The following is an 18,286-nucleotide window of genomic DNA, read 5'->3' as shown; positions in this document are numbered from 1 at the left end:
ATAGAACCAAGCAATCAATAATTGATACAGGTCATGAACATACGGATGAAGCTTACTTTTCCTCATCTTGATGTATAAATCAAGGTGGTGTATATGGGTATAAGGTATCGTATCGGGACACTCAAAATCCGATAAATTACATAGGAATTGCAAGAAATATCAGACTATATGGGTACCTCGGAAATCGACAATTGTTAGCAATAGGGACACCCCTAGTGCAAGTGATACATGTAATGAATAGAGAGTCAAACAACATTTTGATCATGAATCAGGTATTGTATTAAGATATTCAAAATGTAACATAGTACATAAGATTGATTTGAAGCTCTCTACATGGTAGAAGGTAAAAGGTAAGTATTTATGTACAGACTAGATGAATTTAGTGGAACTATGAAAGGGGGAACAAGCAGCTGCACTGGGCTCTCACAACCCTACCATCACTGAACTCAATGTTATTGAGCTTTTCTTGGCACCATTTGAGGTGATCTGTGGAAATAATAGACATTTTTAGCACTCTGGACACAAGCTTCATCTCTATCATGGTAAATAAGATATCCACTCTCAGTGAATCTTCCATTGTTCTTTTTAGCCAACATTTACTCTTTCCCTCCAGGTTTTTCATCCTCAGCTCCTTCTGAAATCATAAAATTACAGGCATTACCATGGTGCTACATAAAGAGCTAATAGAATATATTAAAAAATATTTTATTAATAGTTTATATTATCCCTTTTGAGGTATCCTTGGATATCTTTTCCTTCATGAAAAGTGTGGGACAATAGTTTATGCACTAAAGCTTTAGGTCAATGCTCCTTATATTTAAAATACTAAAGAAAAAAAGGGTTAGGTGGGGAGGACTTGGAACAAACCTTTTGCAGAGCCTTTCTGAGCTTAGATAGGAGTTCAAGGTCCTTTGGATTTTCAACTTGAGGGTAACTCAACAAAAGGCTTCTCAAATTCCAAGAGGAGCATAAGTTGTCTGTCTTCAAGAACACCCAAAATGCTCTAATAGATTTCTCTATCACCCACAGGGCCTCACTTGCAAATATGGCTTGTCCTGGTATCCCTCCTCTTTTTCCCTTGAGGTGCCCTTGAGCTAGCAAACAAGTAAATTGTCTCTATTAAAGTAAGAAGTAACACAAAGAAAAACAGAGAGAAAAGAGACAACTCATTACAATCTTATAGTAAGAAGTTGTCACAGTGCACCTTTTTAAGAAAGTAACTTGAACTTGCATTATATTAATTCTTACTTGATTAATAAGAATTGATTATGAAACCTGACTCCAGGGATGTAAATGGGTAGGAATTGAAACACAAGTAAAAATCATTGTATTATGTTTCCAGATTATCTGAAACCTTTTTTGTTCGGGTAATCGGGTAATCGGGTACAAAGTAAGTCATTTAAATTAGGTAAGATTTTTGTTCTATATCCTTTTTTGAATACACAAGTAGAACCATTAAAATAGGTAATCGGATAAAATTGCTCTCCTACCAAACTCTTATTGTTTATAAATAATGAAATGAGACATAGGTCATACAAGTAGGTGAAATTCATAACCCAATCCCTGGATTCCACCCATCTCACATATCAAAGGAGCACTTGCTAAAGTCTAATCAAACTTACAAGGCAGATCCCAGAAACCAAATCTCAGTTAATGAAAAAACCCATTTGTTTAAACACAGAAAACTTTAGAAAGTGATAAACAGATTACTTTAACAATGCATAACTGATTAACGGTATCAATCATCCAAGTGTAGATAAACTGTCTGTCAAGACCAGGTCTGATAATGGAAAATGGATGAAGCAGAGAATCCAATACCTGAAACCTCCGGAACTTGCAGGAGATTCTTGAGAGGGAATCTGCATTGGACATAGTTCCAGTACCTCTTCCCTTTGATCCCTTCTTCTTCTGTGAATCTCTCCAACAGGACTTGAAATTGTTGGAATTTTCTGGCCATCTCATCGTAGAAAGCTCCCCTCACTTCATTGCTGCCTGCGATGGCCTCAACCTTCCTGTATTGATAATTGAGGGCCTCCCAACAGAGGCAAGTTTGGCCTACATAGGCCATTTCTACATCACTTTCCAAGCTTCTGATGAGGTTTCTTTGTGCCTGTTTGCTCCATCCGTGGTAGAGGGTGGGCAGATTTAAAAGTTCTTCTCTCACCAGTAAATCTGAATGACCCAACTGTGACTTCAAAATTGCACCTGAGATTCATCTCATTGAGAAAAATTGGTGGTTAGTTTTGAAGCTCAAGCATAATCAAGTTTAGTGAAAAGAATGATGAAAATTCTTCGTTCAAGACTCAGAACAGCACTCACTCATTCCACTTGTTCGTTCTTGATTGAGGAGATCAAACCATTTCATTCTTTCTGTATAGTTTTTGTAGAATCCATTAGTTCCTTCTTCCTCCTCCTCTTCTTCTTCTTCTTCTTCTTCTTCTTTTTCTTCTGCTGTTGTTGCTGCAGCTGCTACTGCATCGGCTTCTGCTTCTTCTTCTTCTTCTTCTTCTTCTTCTTTTTCTTCTGCTGTTGTTGCTGCAGCTGCTACTGCATCGGCTTCTGCTTCTTCTTCTTCATCATTTCCTTCATTCTCTTCCTCGGTATCTGCTTCCCTTTCCAAGGAGGGGATTTCACAGATATCTACAAGCAATTCTTGTTCTTCCCCACTGTCTCCTTCCTCCACAACACCTTTTATCTCCTCTAACACCTCCACTTGACCCTTATCGATTGGCAAAATTCTGAAACCACGGATATCTATAATACTCAGACCTTCCTGCTGAACTTGATCAATTTCGTACCAGATGTCCTCCTCTTCAGCTGCTTCTGAACCAATGGATTCACCCAAGGAAAACAAACAAGTTAGACGACCCTTCAGCATCATGAAGACCCATATGACTCCATGCCAGATCCTTCTGAAGGGGTAAAATGCTAAATAGGATATCAAAGAAGTCAGTGAAGCAACCAACAGAAGAATCTGGCAAAAGATCAGTAGAACTGGATGAATGAAGTAGCTCAATCGGCGCCATTTCTGAAACCCTTCCGGGATGAGAACAGAATCAACGATGAACCAGCAGGATACAAACACATTCATCTCAAGCCACCATGACCTCTTTCCACAAGCTCACAAGAAGAAGCTCCACAACAGTTGAATAGTCTTACATTCTCTAAATTTTTATACTAAATGCAGGTACATTGATCAAGTGAAGTAACAAGGAAAGAGAAGAAAGATTTAATTAGTATATTATCCTTTCCTCTCAAAGATAGCTACGTAGCTGACTTAGAAAATACCCTTCAGACACCCAATGAAACTTCTTACAGCGCTTGAAAACAAAATTTGAGTTCATGGGTTCGGTCTGATTTGAACCAAAGGAAGAAAGAGTCCAGAAGATTGAGACTTAGATGTCATGAAGCTGTTACAAGAAATAAACTAACTCAACCGAGGTTAATTTACTAGTCCAAAAAGACTTTGTCCGCCATCATCTGAAGAATTTTCCGTAACTTCTCAGAAACCTGTACTGAAACTCCATCGGAAGTTCATTAATAATCATATATTTTACTTAAAACAAGAGGTTGAACATGAAAATATTCATGGCTTTAGCTCAAATTAGTTAGTTAATTATTTTATTTAACTACTGATGGACAAGAATCAGTACCACCTGTTCATGTAAATTATTTATTACAAAACCTGTAGGAAATTTCGTATTTGAACTGAAATGGAGGAACCCCAAAAGACCTTTGCTTCAATGGCTCTGCAAATACGCCTGCAAGATGAGGTAAGCCGGTGACGACGTTTTGCCCATTTATAGCGATCATGGATGGGTCAATGTCTTCCGCAACTTGCCCATTTAATTTTCTCTCATCGCTGGTCATCATTTCATCTATCCCTGTCAAGGGTCCCAGAATGGATGAACAGACACAGTTATTGTCAATGGGAACTCGAATTGTTTATTGAATATACCAACAATCTGGACTGACTGAAGTTTTACTTGATTAATGCGTTAGATCATCCGTCCCTTGGTTAGCCAAGTGCAACCTCAAATACTATTAAATTTCCTTTTCAATACTTTTGTTCTTTCTCCTTTAACATAATATCTGTTGGAGTATACGGCGTATATATATTTATTTAAGTTAAGTTGGGATAATATTTTTGTATAAAAATATTTGTGTATTTTATATACAAATATGTCTAGGGTTTGGTATAAAATACATATATAACCCTAATTAAAAAATATTGATATTTTCCAAGTCGTCGCTCCAGTGGATGTAGACATATTGCCGAACCACCGTAAAATCTTTTGCTCTTCTTCGTTCTTACTAATCTTCTTCGTTTAATCTTTGGTAATAGTCATTTGTTTTTGCACAACAATTGGTATCAGAGCTTCCACGAAGAACCAGTTCGGTGACGATGTAGGGAGAGTTCCTGTACCAGAGTTTGGCGACGACGCATGGAGATTCCCAGTTCGACGACGACGCATCGAGGGGGGTTTCTATTTTATGGAAACATAGGAGGTCGCACGGTGGAAACCCTCCCCGTCGCATGGTCAACGATTCCATCAAAGCCTCTCAACGTCGTTCGACAATACCTCATGCCGAGGAGTTTTCCGCAACCACCACCCCTGCCGGGGACAACGAAAATCTTGTGTCATGGGGCCGCTGTGAGAAATCGCTGAAGAAGGAAACGTTGCGCATGATGACAAGAAAAAAAACTTTCAGAATCACAAGGTAACACCTGATGTGTCTGGGATTTTTCTGACACCGAGGCTTGCAGTCCGTTGAGGTGCGCACACCTGACGAGGTCATTTTTTGGTGTTTTCTGTACAAACGCCGAAGGTGCATACACAACACTTGAAATTCGAGTCTTTCGCAAGGAAAACCCAAGTTAGGCTACGATGACAGGGGTTTCTTCTGCCAAATTTGACATGAAGAAATTTGATGGAACTGGGAATTTCGGATTATGGCAGAGGGTGAAAGACCTGTTAGTGCAGCAGAGCATGTTGAAGGCGCTATACAGAAAACAACCGACAGGAATGGATGAATGGATTAGAAAGAAATGGAAGTGAATGTTGTAGTGACTATTAGGCTTTATCTGGCTGATGATGTGATGTATCACATCATGGATGAGGAATCACCAACGGAAGTTTGTTGAAACTGAAAATTCGGTAGATGTCCAAGTCGTTGACGAACAAAATCTATCTTAAGCAGAAACTATATGGTCTTAAGATGTCGAAGGGCTCAGATCTAAGATAGCATATTAACGTTTTCTGGCTACACCATGTGTTATTTGAGGCGGGTTGATGTTAAGTTTGAAGATGAAGACAATCATTAATGTTACTAAATTCCCTACTTAATTCTTATACGTACGAAAATTTGGTTACGACTTTGATGTGGGGAAAAGAAACTCTCGAATTGGAGGATATCACAAGTGCTCGATTAGGCTTCCATCAGAGGAAGAAAACCAGTGATGAGACTTCACAATATGAAGGACTTGTGGTGAATGATAACTAGGATCGTGGAAGAAACAAGTTTTAGAATGGATTGAGTAACAACAAATCTCGGTCTAAATCCAGGAAGAGGAAGGACATCATGTGTTTTAAGTGCGAGAAAAAGGGGCACATAAAACGAGATTATCCAGAAAAAAAGAAAGGGAATACAAAGAACAAAGAAAGTCCATCAAAGTCTACGAATGTAGTAGAAGAAGAAGACTTAGAGAGTGGTGATGGGGCTATGCTTTCTGTTTCATCTAGTTCAGATCATCTCAGAGATTCTTGTATTCTAGATTCAGCATGCTCTTATCACATGACACCCAATAAAGATTAGTTTCACACTGACAGGTTAATAAACTCTGGTTTTGTTCTGATGGGTAATGATGCTTCATGCCAAGTTGTTGGAATATGGAGTATAAAAATTAAAATGTTTGATGGTGTGATTAGAACGTTATGTGATGTTAGACATATACCGGATTTAAGAAAGAATCTGATTTCATTAGGCACTTTAGATTGTAATTGGTATAGTTACAAGCCTACAAGTGGAATAATGAAAGTGTGTAAAAGTGTCTTAACAGTGATGAAGGGATAGAAACTATCTAAAAATATCTATACACTATAAGGTACCACAATTGTAGGTGGAGTTGCAGTTGTAGAGTCTGAGTCAGACTATACAATCTTGTGGCATATGCAGTTAGGTCATATGGGTATGTGTGGGATGGTAGAGCTTCATAAGATAAATCTATTTAAGGGTGTAAAAACATGCAAGCTTGATTTCTGCAAGTTTTGTGTTCTTGGAAAACAAAATAAGGTACAATTCAAGGCAGCCACACATAAGACAGGGAGGATTACTAACTATGTTCATTCAGATGTTTGGGGACCAGTAAGAGTAGCGTCCCGAGGAGGACACATGTATTTCGTGACCTTTACTGATGACTACTCACGAAAGGTTTGGGTGTACTTCATGCAGCATAAGTCAGAAACGTTTGTCAAGTTCAAGTTGTGGAAAACTAAAGTACAAAAGTAAACAGGGAGGAAGATAAAATGCCTCAGGTTAGACAATGGTACTGAGTACACAGATTCAAAGTTCAAGGAGTTGTGTGAGAAACATGGGATTAAGAGACACTTCGCAGTACGCAAGACACCACAACAGAACGGTGTGGTAGAGAGGATGAACAAAACAATAGTTGAAAGAGTTAGATGTCTTAGGTTGAATGCAGGACTTGCAAAGAATTTCAAGGCAGAAACGGTGAATATGGCATGTTTTTTTATTAACAAATCACCAAGAGCAACACTAGATGAGAAAGCATCAAAGGAGATGTGGACATGCAGTGAGGTAAACTACTTTGGTTTGAGAGTGTTTGGATGTCCAGCTTGTGTACATGTTTCTAGTGAGGAGAGGTCGAAGCTTGATGCGAAGTCTAGATAGTGTATCTTTCAGGGGTATCAAAAAGGGGTGAAAGGCTTCAATCTCTGGGATCCGAAGGCAAACAAGATGGTGATCAGTAGAGACGTGGTTTTTTATGAAAAAAAAACATGTTGTAGCATACTCAGGAAGAGGAGAAACAGGTACCAGAAAACTGCAGCATCAATGATCATGTGGTGCAGGTGGAGCTAAAGAACCATGGTAGAGAAGAGGATGCTCAGGATGCAAAGAGTTCTATCTCATGTGATCAAAAGCATCATAGTATAGCCACAGACAAACCCAAATGTACTATCAGGCCACTACCAGGTATGGTTTCTTATGCACTTATTACTAGTAGCGGGGATCCTACTACTTTTCAAGAGGCAAGTACAAAGCAAAGAGAAAAGTAAACTGATGGATGCTATGGTAGAGGAGATAGAGTCTATGCATAAGAACCAGACATGGGAGTTGGTGGAGCTTCCCAATGGGAAGAGAGTGATAAGGTGCAAATGGGTGTATAATAAGAAAGAAACAGTATTAGAAAAAGATGGGAAAAATTCAAGGCTCATCTAGTAGCAAAGGGTTACTCACAGAGGAAAGGGGTTAACTATGATGAAGTCTTCTCCCCTATGGTCAAACACACCTCTATCAGGGCAATGTTGGTGGTAGTAGCACATTCAGACATGTAGTTGGAACAAATGGATGTAAAGACGATTTTCCTTCATGGTGACTTAGAGGACAATATTTACATGGTACAACCAAAAAGGTTTAGTCACCCGAGACAGGAATATATTAGTCTAAAATTTGAAGAAATCACTTTATGGGTTGAAGTAGTTTTTGAGGCAATGGTACAAGCGATTTGACTCTTACATGATCCGGATTGGCTACAAAAGGTGTGAGTATGATTGTTGTATTTATGTAAAAAGCCTTGATGATGATTTTTTTTTTTTTGTTACTTTATGTGGATGATATGTTGATTGATGCAAAAAAGTATGAGTGAGGTCAATAAGTTGAAGACTTTGTTGAATAGAGAATTTGACATGAAGAATTTGGGTGCAGCCAAGAAGATTCGCAAGGACAGAGCTTCGAAGAGATTATGGCTATCTTAGCATAGCTATGTTGATAAGGTGTTGGACAGGTTCAACATGGGTAATGCAAAACAAGTAATTACACCTTTGGGGAATCATTTCAGATTGTCTACCGCTCAGTGCCCGAAGACTGACTGAGGGGGGGGGGGGGCGTATTTTTATATAGGGGTATTTGTGTATTTTATATACAAATATATCTAGGGTTTAGTATAAAATATATATATAACCCTAATTGAAAAATAGTGATATTTTTAGGCCATCGCTCCGGTGGACGTAGGCATACTGCCAAACCACCGTAAATTCTTTTGGTTTTCTTCGTTTTTCCCTGTCTTCTTCGTTTAATCTTCGGTGATAGCCGTTCGTTTTTGCCTACTGTCCGTCCCCTCATATCATCCGTCCCCGAGTCGTTTGTTGGCCAAATGCAACCTCCGGTGGGCTCTGTTGGTTGAAATACTATTAAATTCCCTTTTCAATACTTCTGTTCTTTCTTCTTTATGTAAGAATGAAGATAATATCGGAATAATCCAAATAGTTACAGAGTTCCTACTTGACAAGCATCTTTTGTTTTCATTTTTTTAATAAAGTTACAGTCAAAATGACATCATTTTCAACAAAACTATTTTATCGTCTGACCAAGCGCTGGAGAGGGAGCAGGTGCTTCTGCAGGAACGTCTGTTGCATTCGGCCGCAAGAACCCCAGCTTTGAGATAATTTCATTCGCTATTATTTCATTAGCCCTGTCACTTGGATGGTATTCGTCCCAGAACACATACTTGCTTCTGTCTTCGCAAAGGACTGAAGCCGGAATACATGTCAGTGCAGGCCGGATATTCTCTCCGAACGAGCAGCAGGGGCTGTCTGAGTTGTTGAAACCTGAAATCGCCCAGCACCCAGAAAAGACAAAAACCAAACTTTCAAAATTCAAACCCACTAACGAAATCAAGATCAAGATTTACAGAGAAAAACCAGAAGAAAAGGGTCTGCCCACCATGCTTCTGAGGATTGTTGATGACATCTTCCACAACATCGTAAGCGTCTCCAAACCTGAAGCTTGCATTGGGAAGGCTCCTTGATAAGTCGGCCAAGAGTTTATCAGCAGCTTTGTTGAAGCTGATTGCTAATTGGTTTGTCTTCTCCTGGCATTCTCCAGAGGAGCTCAGGACTCTCTGCAGTGGGATGCAACCCATAGGTCCCAGACCAAAGAACACCAGTTGCCGAGCACCCAATTTGTACAAAAGCTACGCATCAAAGCATTCACAGACACTGTTATTGTTTGTTATTGTTATTCACAGACAAGACTCACGTAGTGTTAGAATAATCACACGAATATCAGGGATTAAAAGAGGCCTTTTGCCTTTAGGGTGGCACACAGATTGTACCTTTAATTGGTCCTGCAATGTGGCCGTAAGATAGTTTATGAAGCCTGTGGAAGTGTATTTCCATGAATCGGCATAAACTGGCTGCAGGTAGTTGTTGATGAAGTCATTGCTCGCCAATGCAACCACATAATGAGCCTCTGCAAAGAACTTGTCTGCAGCCCGAGTACCTATCTTCTTTCTAATCAGTTCTTGGGTTCCTTGATACAGCTCAATCTGCTTGTACAGTGAGAACTTTTGAATCTGCGATGAGATTGCAGAAAACTCTTTAACCATTCTAATCTCATCGCAAGTCTGAAGAAGAAAAGGTACAGAAGATCCAACTTACAAACCACTGTCCAGTCTCATTCAAGATGCCACCGCCTCCAGAAGCGTAATTCAATCCTTTTTCTAATATAACATTCTCATCCACATCCGGGTTCAGGAACGCCGGCGGCCTGGGGAGACCCATCTGGTCACCTACGGTTGAAATATGTAAGCTGTCAGCTCTGACGCAATTCAGGAGAGATTCAAGCAAGCTGTTTGTGAAAAATGTCTGGACGAGAGAGAGAGAGAGAGAGGCAGCGTTACCTATGAAATCAGCAACAGTGCGGCCATTGGTGAACCTCCCATTGGGCAGACCATCCCCATAATCGATTCCATACCACGGCAGGGAGGCCTGAGCCAAGCTTCGAGGAAGATACTTGTTGTTCCCAACATCAGACAGAGAGTCTCCGAAGATGAACTGTACCACTTTACAGGAACCCATCTCTGTACCGAATCCCAAAAGCAATACCATGATCGCAGTCACGGCAGCCATCGTTCGAAACAAGCACTCCATCGCAGAAATCCCTGGTCTTTCTTTTGAGAAAAGAAGACTTGCATCAAAATAGAACTGAACTGGAATAAATAGTGAGACGAAAAAGGAAGCTGGCTGAGGTTACTGATTACGAGAAGGGAGACGTGTTTGTTAGAGGTAGGCATTGCAGAGTACGTAAATACGAAAGGGAGAAAAATGGAAGAGCAGTGAGAGTTGGATGAACCAACCATTACAAATTCAAACCTACTGTAAACTACAGCAGAGATGATTCAAACATGAAGCAGAGAAAGTCAAGATTTTTTAAGTCTGTAATTGATTAGGAGTTGGCCTAATGCCTTATAATATGTTACTTCCACGTTTCCTTCCTTATGGAGAAGATTGCCATGTTTCCCCTGCCATTAATCCATTACCCCTAAGTAAAAGTTATTGTGCGCATTGGTGGGCGCATCGACGTTTCGTAATACAATTTAATACATGTTAGATTTGGAAGAGTTGTTAGCTATAGATTAGAGACTCCAGCGAATTAACCCACCACTGAAAGCAGGTGGTTCAGCTCGGGGGTCGTATTGTACCTTATATTTCCGAAAATAGGGACTTGCACCTTCTGGAAGCGAAGTTGAATGTAGAGTCAGAGTCGTCAGGGAACCACGATTATATTAGACCTTGGCAATGAAAAAGCAAACAGACCATACCAAATCATCCATTGCAATGAAAAAGGCAGCAGAAGCATCCATCAAACGTCTCTTACGGGTACGTGTTTACATACATATGTGATAAGGGATTAGTTTAATCCCTTAGTTATCTGATATGATCTCATTGTATTTTTTACCATGTTGTAATTATTTACTCATGTAAATCTTATCTTTTTTATTCTAAATTGTATAAATATCATGTTTAATCAATTGTAAAGGTGTAGATCAGTTCAACACCTAACATGGTTTTTCTCTGCCTCTCCACCCATAACTCACTCTCTGCCACACCCTCCCAAGTTGAACCACCGAAACGTTGCGCTCTCGATCCTGTCCGCCTTGCCCTCTCCCACCGTCGCACTGGGCCCAACCTCCACCCGTCGCACCTCTAGAACAACCTTCTCTGCCTCCCTTGGCCATTGGAGAAGCCGCAAAAGCCTTCCTCTAAATATTTTCTTCAAAATCGTGTCATCGCACTGGTGCCAATCCCACATCTCTCCCTGCATAATCCCCACCACGACTTCTCTTTCTTCTCTCAGTCTCCTGGTCATCGTTATCAATTCACCAATATTTTTGAACCTCCTAGAGCCATCATCACCATCGCAGAACAGCTTACGTCGATGCTCCATCTATCACCTTCATTGCCACTGACAGCCAATGCCTCTGTTGCTCTGTTTGCTATCATATCGCTGCATTTTGACTCTTAGCCCGTCACCAAGTATGCCACCACCTCCTCCCCAAGTATGCCGCCTTCATTCCCTCCTATTTTGTTTCAACCATCACCTCCGTTGTCGTTGTCGACCTTCACCATTGTTGCCTATCGCCATCATCAACTCTGCCAGCAACCATGCTCGCTTGTGTTGCACCTGCCTTCTCCCCCAATTGTGTTGTCTCAATAGGGCCAAACCTACGTCTAGGGGAAAAATTACTATCCCGCACACGTACAATGCGTGCATGAGCGAACTCACTAGTGTGAAGAAAAAAAACTCATAGTCAACAACTGCTCTTCCCATCATTTTGCTTCCATGAACCCTCAAAACACATCTCTTCGTTGGGCAATGGCTCTTTGATTTCGTTCGCCCCGACCACTGCCATTCCACATCTCTTTCACTTGATGATGCACTCTCTTCGATTCTATCTACCCCAGCGGCTACCAGTGCCACTGCTCTTCCACATCTCTTCACCGGATGATGCACTCTCTTCGATTCAATCTACCCCAGCGGCTACCAATGCCACTGTTCTTCCACATCTCTTCACCGGATGATGCACTCTCTCTGATTCTGTATGCCCCAACGCTACCAATGCCACTGCTTTTCTCATCCTTTTGCTTCTAAGACCCTCGAAACAAATCTACTAACATAGCCAATTCATAGTTTCAGTTGCTACGAGACAAGATTGGTCTCTCTAACAGTGACCTATCTTGAGGGAATATGATAAGGGATTAGCATAATCCCTTCAGTTATCCCATGTTATAATTATCTATGTAAAGTTTTTATCTATTCTAAATTGTATAAATATCACCCTTAATCAAATGATGAACATAACCCGCTGAGACAAACTAGAATTTTTTAATAGAGAAACGCTCTATTGTAATTCAAATGAATTGGTAAAGCCATATAAAATCTCAAAAGACAATTCTATACGAAGTGACGATTATTAATCTGAATCTCGTCTCCCACTAGCCATTGTAGAGTTACTCGTTGAAAATCAAAGAAAGCCGCAAACAAACACGGAAAGAATCAAAGGATGCCAGGAGCAGAAATTTTCAAACGCTAACAGCAGGAAGCCGCAAGGAAGAGGGCCGTTACCATTCACAACCCTGCAGTTCTTCCTGATCTCAGCCTGGGTACCAGTGAGCACTTCGTTGATCCCATCTTCAGCATAGCCTACCCAAATTTTGCAGCCAATTCAATCCAAAACTCGCATTTTTCTTGATGATGGAGATTGTGCCTGTCAGGGAACTGTCATACAGTGTCTGATCCGATGTCTACAAGCCTTTGTGGTTCGTCAGATTCTAATAGTACCCGTTATCCAGACGGTTCAGAGTGACGACGTCAAGCAAAGAATATATCCATGGAAGGGTCTTGAGGGTGCACTGGATAAGAGGTGACAGGCGAACGAAGCGCAATTGGATACTCCAATGGAGTGAGCCCCAAAGAGGGTCACCAATTCATCGAGAAACGGCCCTTTTCTGGCGAAGTTGTCCCTGAGTTGCTAGATGTTGAAGCCTAATAAGCCAAAGACAGAGGAGTCAGTTATAGAACTCATGTGATGAAGTAAACTTGTTACTGTTAGCTTTACTGTTATTAGTTTGTTATAACTGTCTTCTTCTAGAATTTCTATTAGTTGTATTTCAGTTATACCAGCTGTCTGGTTTTCTTCTATTGTAATCACATTTTGAAGAACTATATATATTCATTTTTCTCACTCTTGCTTCTCTAATAAAGAGAGCACAGATTACAACTTTTCAAATTTTATCTTGGTATCAGAGCTTTTGATCAAAGGTGTGGGAATTCTCTTCATTTTTTTTCTTGATCCAATCATGGCTTCCACTCAATCTTCTTCGTCCTCTGGCTCAGTTGGATCTGGACAAAGCTTAACGATGACGTTCATTCCTTCCTTTTAGATGCTCAATCACACTCTGCCTGTGAAACTTGATCGAACGAATTACAACTTGTGGAGATCTCAAATTGATAATGTTGTTTTTGCTAATGGTTTTGAGGATTTCATAGATAGAATCTCTATCTGTTCAGAGAAAGAACTGAGTTCAGGAGAGATCAATCCAGCTTTTGTTGCTTGGAGGAGACAAGATCAAACAATCCTCAGCTGGATCTACTCATCACTCACACCAGGTATCATGGCACAGATCATAGGCCATAATTCATCTCACTCTGCCTGGAATGCCTTAGAGAAAACATTCTCATATTCTTCAAGAGCCAGAATAATGCAACTAAGGCTAGAGTTATAATCAACGAAAAAATGCTCATTGTCTATGATAGACCACATAATGAAAATCAAAGTTATGAATCTCCTTGGAGGTCTTGGCTCTAACTACATTGTTGTTGTTACTGCCAAAGCACTATTAGAGATGATAAGATCTCTCTTGAAGTTGTACATAGTATGCTACTAGCATTTGAACATCTTCTTGAGCAACAAAGCTAGATTGAACAAATCTCCACTATGTCTGCCAATTATGCCTCTTTCTCTAATAACAAAGGTGGTGGAAGGAAATTTAATGGAGGTCGTGGACAAGGCTATACTCCAAATACCAGCAACTACCACTACAAAGGTCGTGGTCGTGGGGGTAGATATGGACAGAATGGAAGGAAAAACTCTAGCTCTGTTGAGAAGTCTCAATGTCAGTTATGTGGTAAATTTGGCCACATAGTTCAGGTCTGTTACCACAGATTTATATCTCCTTTCAAAGCACTCAGGACACTTCTACTCCTTCAAATGCTAGTAATCAAAACACTATACCTGTTATGGTTGTCTCTTCTAACAATCTTGCATATGACAATTGGTATCTTAATTCTAGAGCAAGTCATCATTTGACTCAGAACATGGGAAATTTAGCCAATGCTACACCATACACTGGGACAGATAAGGTCATAATTGGTAAAGGTAAGCATCTATCCATTTCGAATATTGGTTTCAAAATACTAGTCTTTAATGCACACTCTTTCCAATTCAAAAAGGTGTTTCATGTTCCTTTTATCTCAACAAACTTGATTAGTGTGGCTAAGTTCTGCTCAGATAATAATGACTTAATTGAGTTTTAGTCTAATAATTTCTTTGTGAAGGATCTACATACGAAGAAGGTGCTTGCTCAAGGTAAACTTGAGAATGGTCTTTACAAATTTCCAGTGTTCAACAACAAGAAGACGGATTATGTTGGTGTTACTCATACTACTACTTTTCATTCTAATAATTCTGGTATTGTTGATAATAAAGTATAGTTATGGCATCATAGACTAGGATATGCTACCTCTGATATTATAACCAGAATTATGAATCATTGTAATGTTTCTTGTGGAAAATATAAAGTTATTGTTTGTTCTTCTTGTCAGTTTGCCAAAAGTCATAGATTACCAACTCATCTCTCTATTTCTCGTGCATCTAAACTATTGGAAGTTGTTCATGCTGACATTTGGGCGCCTGCCTCAATCAAGTCCACTTCTGGTGCAAAATACTTCATCCTGTTTGTAAATGATTATTCACGGTACACGTGGTTTTATCCTTTGCAAACAAAAGACCAAACACTTCCTACCTTTAAGCAGTTCAAACTTCAAGTGGAGAATCAATTTGATGTAAAAATCAAGTGTGTACAATCTGAAAATGGTGGCGAATTTAAATCTTTCATTTCTTTTCTCCAACAATCTGGTATACTCCATTGTTTTTCTTGTCCTTAGAACTCATCTTAAATTGATAGAGTCGAGCGGAAGCACAGGCACATTGTTGAAACTGGGTTGGCCTTGTTAGCACATGCTTCCTTGCCAATGAGATTCTAGCAGTATGCTTTTCAGACAACTACTTTTCTCATCAATAGAATGTCAAGCAAGGTTCTCCAGTATGACTCTCCCCACTTCACTCTTTTTAAAAGAATTCCAGATTATAAGTCTCTTAGAGTGTTTGGCTGCCTTTATTATCCTTTTATTTGCCCATACAACAACCATAAATTGCAGTACAAATCTGTTAGGTATCTTTTTCTTGGCTATAGCTTCAATCACAAAGGGTTTTTGTGTCTTGATTATCTGATTGGAAGAGTGTATGTGACACCACATGTGGTCTTTGATGAAACACAATTTCTCTTAGCCCAGCCTAAGCCTTCTTCACCATCCAATGATACTACAGCAGAATGTTTCACTCCAACCATTATAATTTCCTCTACTCCTTCTAATCCTTGTTCAAATGGTAGTAATAATTTTATAATATCTCAATCTCTTTCCCCGAGTGAACATTTTGACTCTACTACTCCTACGGATACACCAACAACTCATCCTATCTCTAGTTCCTTACTTGAGTCAATACACAAAGCTTAGGCACCTACTCCTCCTGCTCCATGAGTGACAACAAGGTTGATGCATGGTATAACCAAGAAAAAGACCATTCTTGATCTCTTTGCCATAAAAGTTTCAGAACCATCCACTCTCAAACAAGCATTCAAAGATCTAAATTAGACTAAAGCTATGGAAATGGAGATTGCTACTCTTCATCGAAACAATACTTGGGATCTTGTTGAAGAACCACCTGATGTCAATGTGATAGGTTATAAGTGGGTGTATAAATTGAAACATAAGCCAGATGGGAGTATAGAGAGGTATAAAGTCAGACTTGTGGCAAAAGGTTATAATCAAACTCATGGTCTGGACTATTTTGAGACTTGTAATCCAGTAGTTAAGGTTGCAACTATTATCATCATACTAACTGTTGCTCTCAGTTTCAAGTGGGAAATTCGACAGCTTGATATTCACAATGCTTTCCTAAATGGTGAGTTAGAAGAGCAACTTTATATGTCTCAACCTCCTGAATACTTAGACACTCAATTTCCTAACAAAGTGTGTAGATTGAAGAAGGCTTTATATGGCTTGAAACAAGCACCACGAACTTGGTTTCAAAGACTCAATTTTGCTCTTCTATAGTGGGGATTCAGCAATTCTAGGACTGATAATTCTATGTTTCTACATTTTGGTAAGACCGCTACTTTGATAGTTTTTTTTTTTTTTTTTTGAGAGGGGCATGGCACGATTCGAACTCGCGACCTAACGGCGACTACTTTGATAGTACTTGTCTATGTTGATAATATCATAATAACAAGCAGCTCCTCAACACATATTTCTTCTCTCATAGAAAAACTTGATTTTGTTTTTGCCTTAAGAGACTTGGGTCAACTCTCATACTTCCTCGATATAGGTGTCTTACAATGAAAGTTCTAGCATTTGAGCCAAACCAAATACATTTCAGATATGCTTCATAGAACTGAAATGTTTGATACCAAACCAGCAAAAACACCTGGGGGGTTGTTGGGCAGAACTTGTCTAAATTTGAAGGTGATCCTATGGCAGAAGTTACTCAATATCGGAGTGTAGTAGGGGCATTTCAATATGTTATATTGACAAGACCTGATATGGCCTTTGTGGTCAATAAGGCATGCCAATTTATGCAACAACCAACAACAATTCACTGGCTCTCAGTCAAAAGAATACTTTGATATCTAAGAGAAACAATACAAGATGGGCTCCTGTTAAGTCCTTCAAGTAACTTGACAATAGAACGATTCACATATGGGATTGGGGGGCTCAACCTGATGATAGGCGAAGCTTAAGTGGGTATCTGGTTTATCTAGGGGATAACTTAGTCTCTTGGTCCTCTACCAAACAAAAAGTAGTGTCTCGCAGTAGTGCAGAATTTGAGTATGATGCCTTGCTTTAGCTATTGTTGAGATTGTTTGGGCTTTATTGCAAGAGCTATGTTGACCTGAAATACCTCTGCTCTGGTATGATAATATCAGTGCTTACCATATGGCAAAGAACCCAGTGTTTCATGCCAGAACAAAATACATAGAAATAAACCTTCATTTTATACGAGATCAAGTCATAAGAGGTAAGATACAGTTGCACTTTGTTCCTACTGAAGAGCAGCCAACAGATCTATTGACCAAGCATCTGACAAGTTCAAGGTTCTTGTCCCTCAAATCTTAGCTTTGTATAGCTCCAAGACCTTTTCACTTGAGGGGGGATGATAAGCTAAAGAAAGAGGAGTCAGTTATACAACTCACGTGATGAAGCCAAATTTTAACTGTTATCTTTATTGTTATTAGTTTGTTATAACTGTCTTCTTCTAGAACTTCTATTAGTTGTATTTCAATTATACCATATATATTCTCACTCTTGCTTCTAGAGAGTTGAGATTTCTAAGCAAGGAGGAAGGAGGTTATGCATCACCTCGTTGAAGATGGAGACTGCCGTCACGGGCCCTCGCAGGGACGGCGTAGTTGATGCCTCCTAGAATGTAGACGCAGTCGCGAGCGGTGAAGGTGTGGATGTCCGCGCAAGAGACTTCCTGTGGGCATCGAGCTTCTATGAGGGCCTTGGCACCATCAATCACCTCGAAACCTCACAAGCTTGGGTTGTTGGCTGACCGATCCTTCTCCGCCTGTTGTCCTGGACTGTATCCAACAGAACAGAGCATCGCAGGCTTGCAACCTTGAAACAAATTCCATATCCCCACGAGTCAACCAAAGAATTCCACACTAATTAGTTGTACATAATTTAATTTGTTTGTGAATTACCTAGTGAAATTAAACTACTTATTTCTAATTGTGCGCTGAAGAAAGATTTTAACTTGTAACAAATAATTAAAAAAATTAATTGATTATTTATTTTATTAATTATATAAAAATTAAATAATTAAATAAATATTTACTTTTATAATATCAAAATAGTTAAT

The 18,286-nt window shown here is 39.6% G+C and overlaps 2 protein-coding genes and 1 pseudogene across 2 annotated transcripts; all 3 read right to left on the bottom strand.

The window, feature by feature from the left end:
- Positions 1 to 388: 388 nt before the first annotated feature.
- Positions 389 to 3,125, bottom strand: LOC137937230 (uncharacterized). The gene is made up of 4 exons (XM_068782317.1): positions 2,320 to 3,125; positions 1,819 to 2,205; positions 868 to 1,094; positions 389 to 634 (listed from the first exon to the last, which is right to left on the bottom strand). The coding sequence occupies exons 1-4, from the start codon at positions 3,089 to 3,091 to the stop codon at positions 389 to 391; spliced, it is 1,632 nt and encodes a 543-aa protein (XP_068638418.1). The 5' UTR covers positions 3,092 to 3,125.
- Positions 3,126 to 8,536: 5,411 nt separating this feature from the next.
- On the bottom strand, positions 8,537 to 10,172 carry LOC137937697 (GDSL esterase/lipase At1g74460-like). The gene is made up of 5 exons (XM_068782816.1): positions 9,923 to 10,172; positions 9,681 to 9,811; positions 9,356 to 9,595; positions 8,965 to 9,214; positions 8,537 to 8,849 (listed from the first exon to the last, which is right to left on the bottom strand). The coding sequence occupies exons 1-5, from the start codon at positions 10,170 to 10,172 to the stop codon at positions 8,593 to 8,595; spliced, it is 1,128 nt and encodes a 375-aa protein (XP_068638917.1). The 3' UTR covers positions 8,537 to 8,592.
- A 2,375-nt stretch (positions 10,173 to 12,547) lies between these two features.
- Positions 12,548 to 18,028, bottom strand: LOC137937229 (peroxidase 5-like; annotated as a pseudogene).
- Positions 18,029 to 18,286: the final 258 nt, after the last annotated feature.

The sequence above is a fragment of the Aristolochia californica genome, unplaced genomic scaffold (genome assembly GCF_029961685.1).
Source record: "Aristolochia californica isolate CCGP_79_NKW_82.1479 unplaced genomic scaffold, dmAriCali1.0.hap1 SCAF_7, whole genome shotgun sequence".
NCBI lineage: Eukaryota > Viridiplantae > Streptophyta > Magnoliopsida > Piperales > Aristolochiaceae > Aristolochia > Aristolochia californica.
The sequence above is the reverse complement of the archived record's forward strand: the minus strand, read 5'-3'. Positions and strand labels throughout refer to the sequence as shown.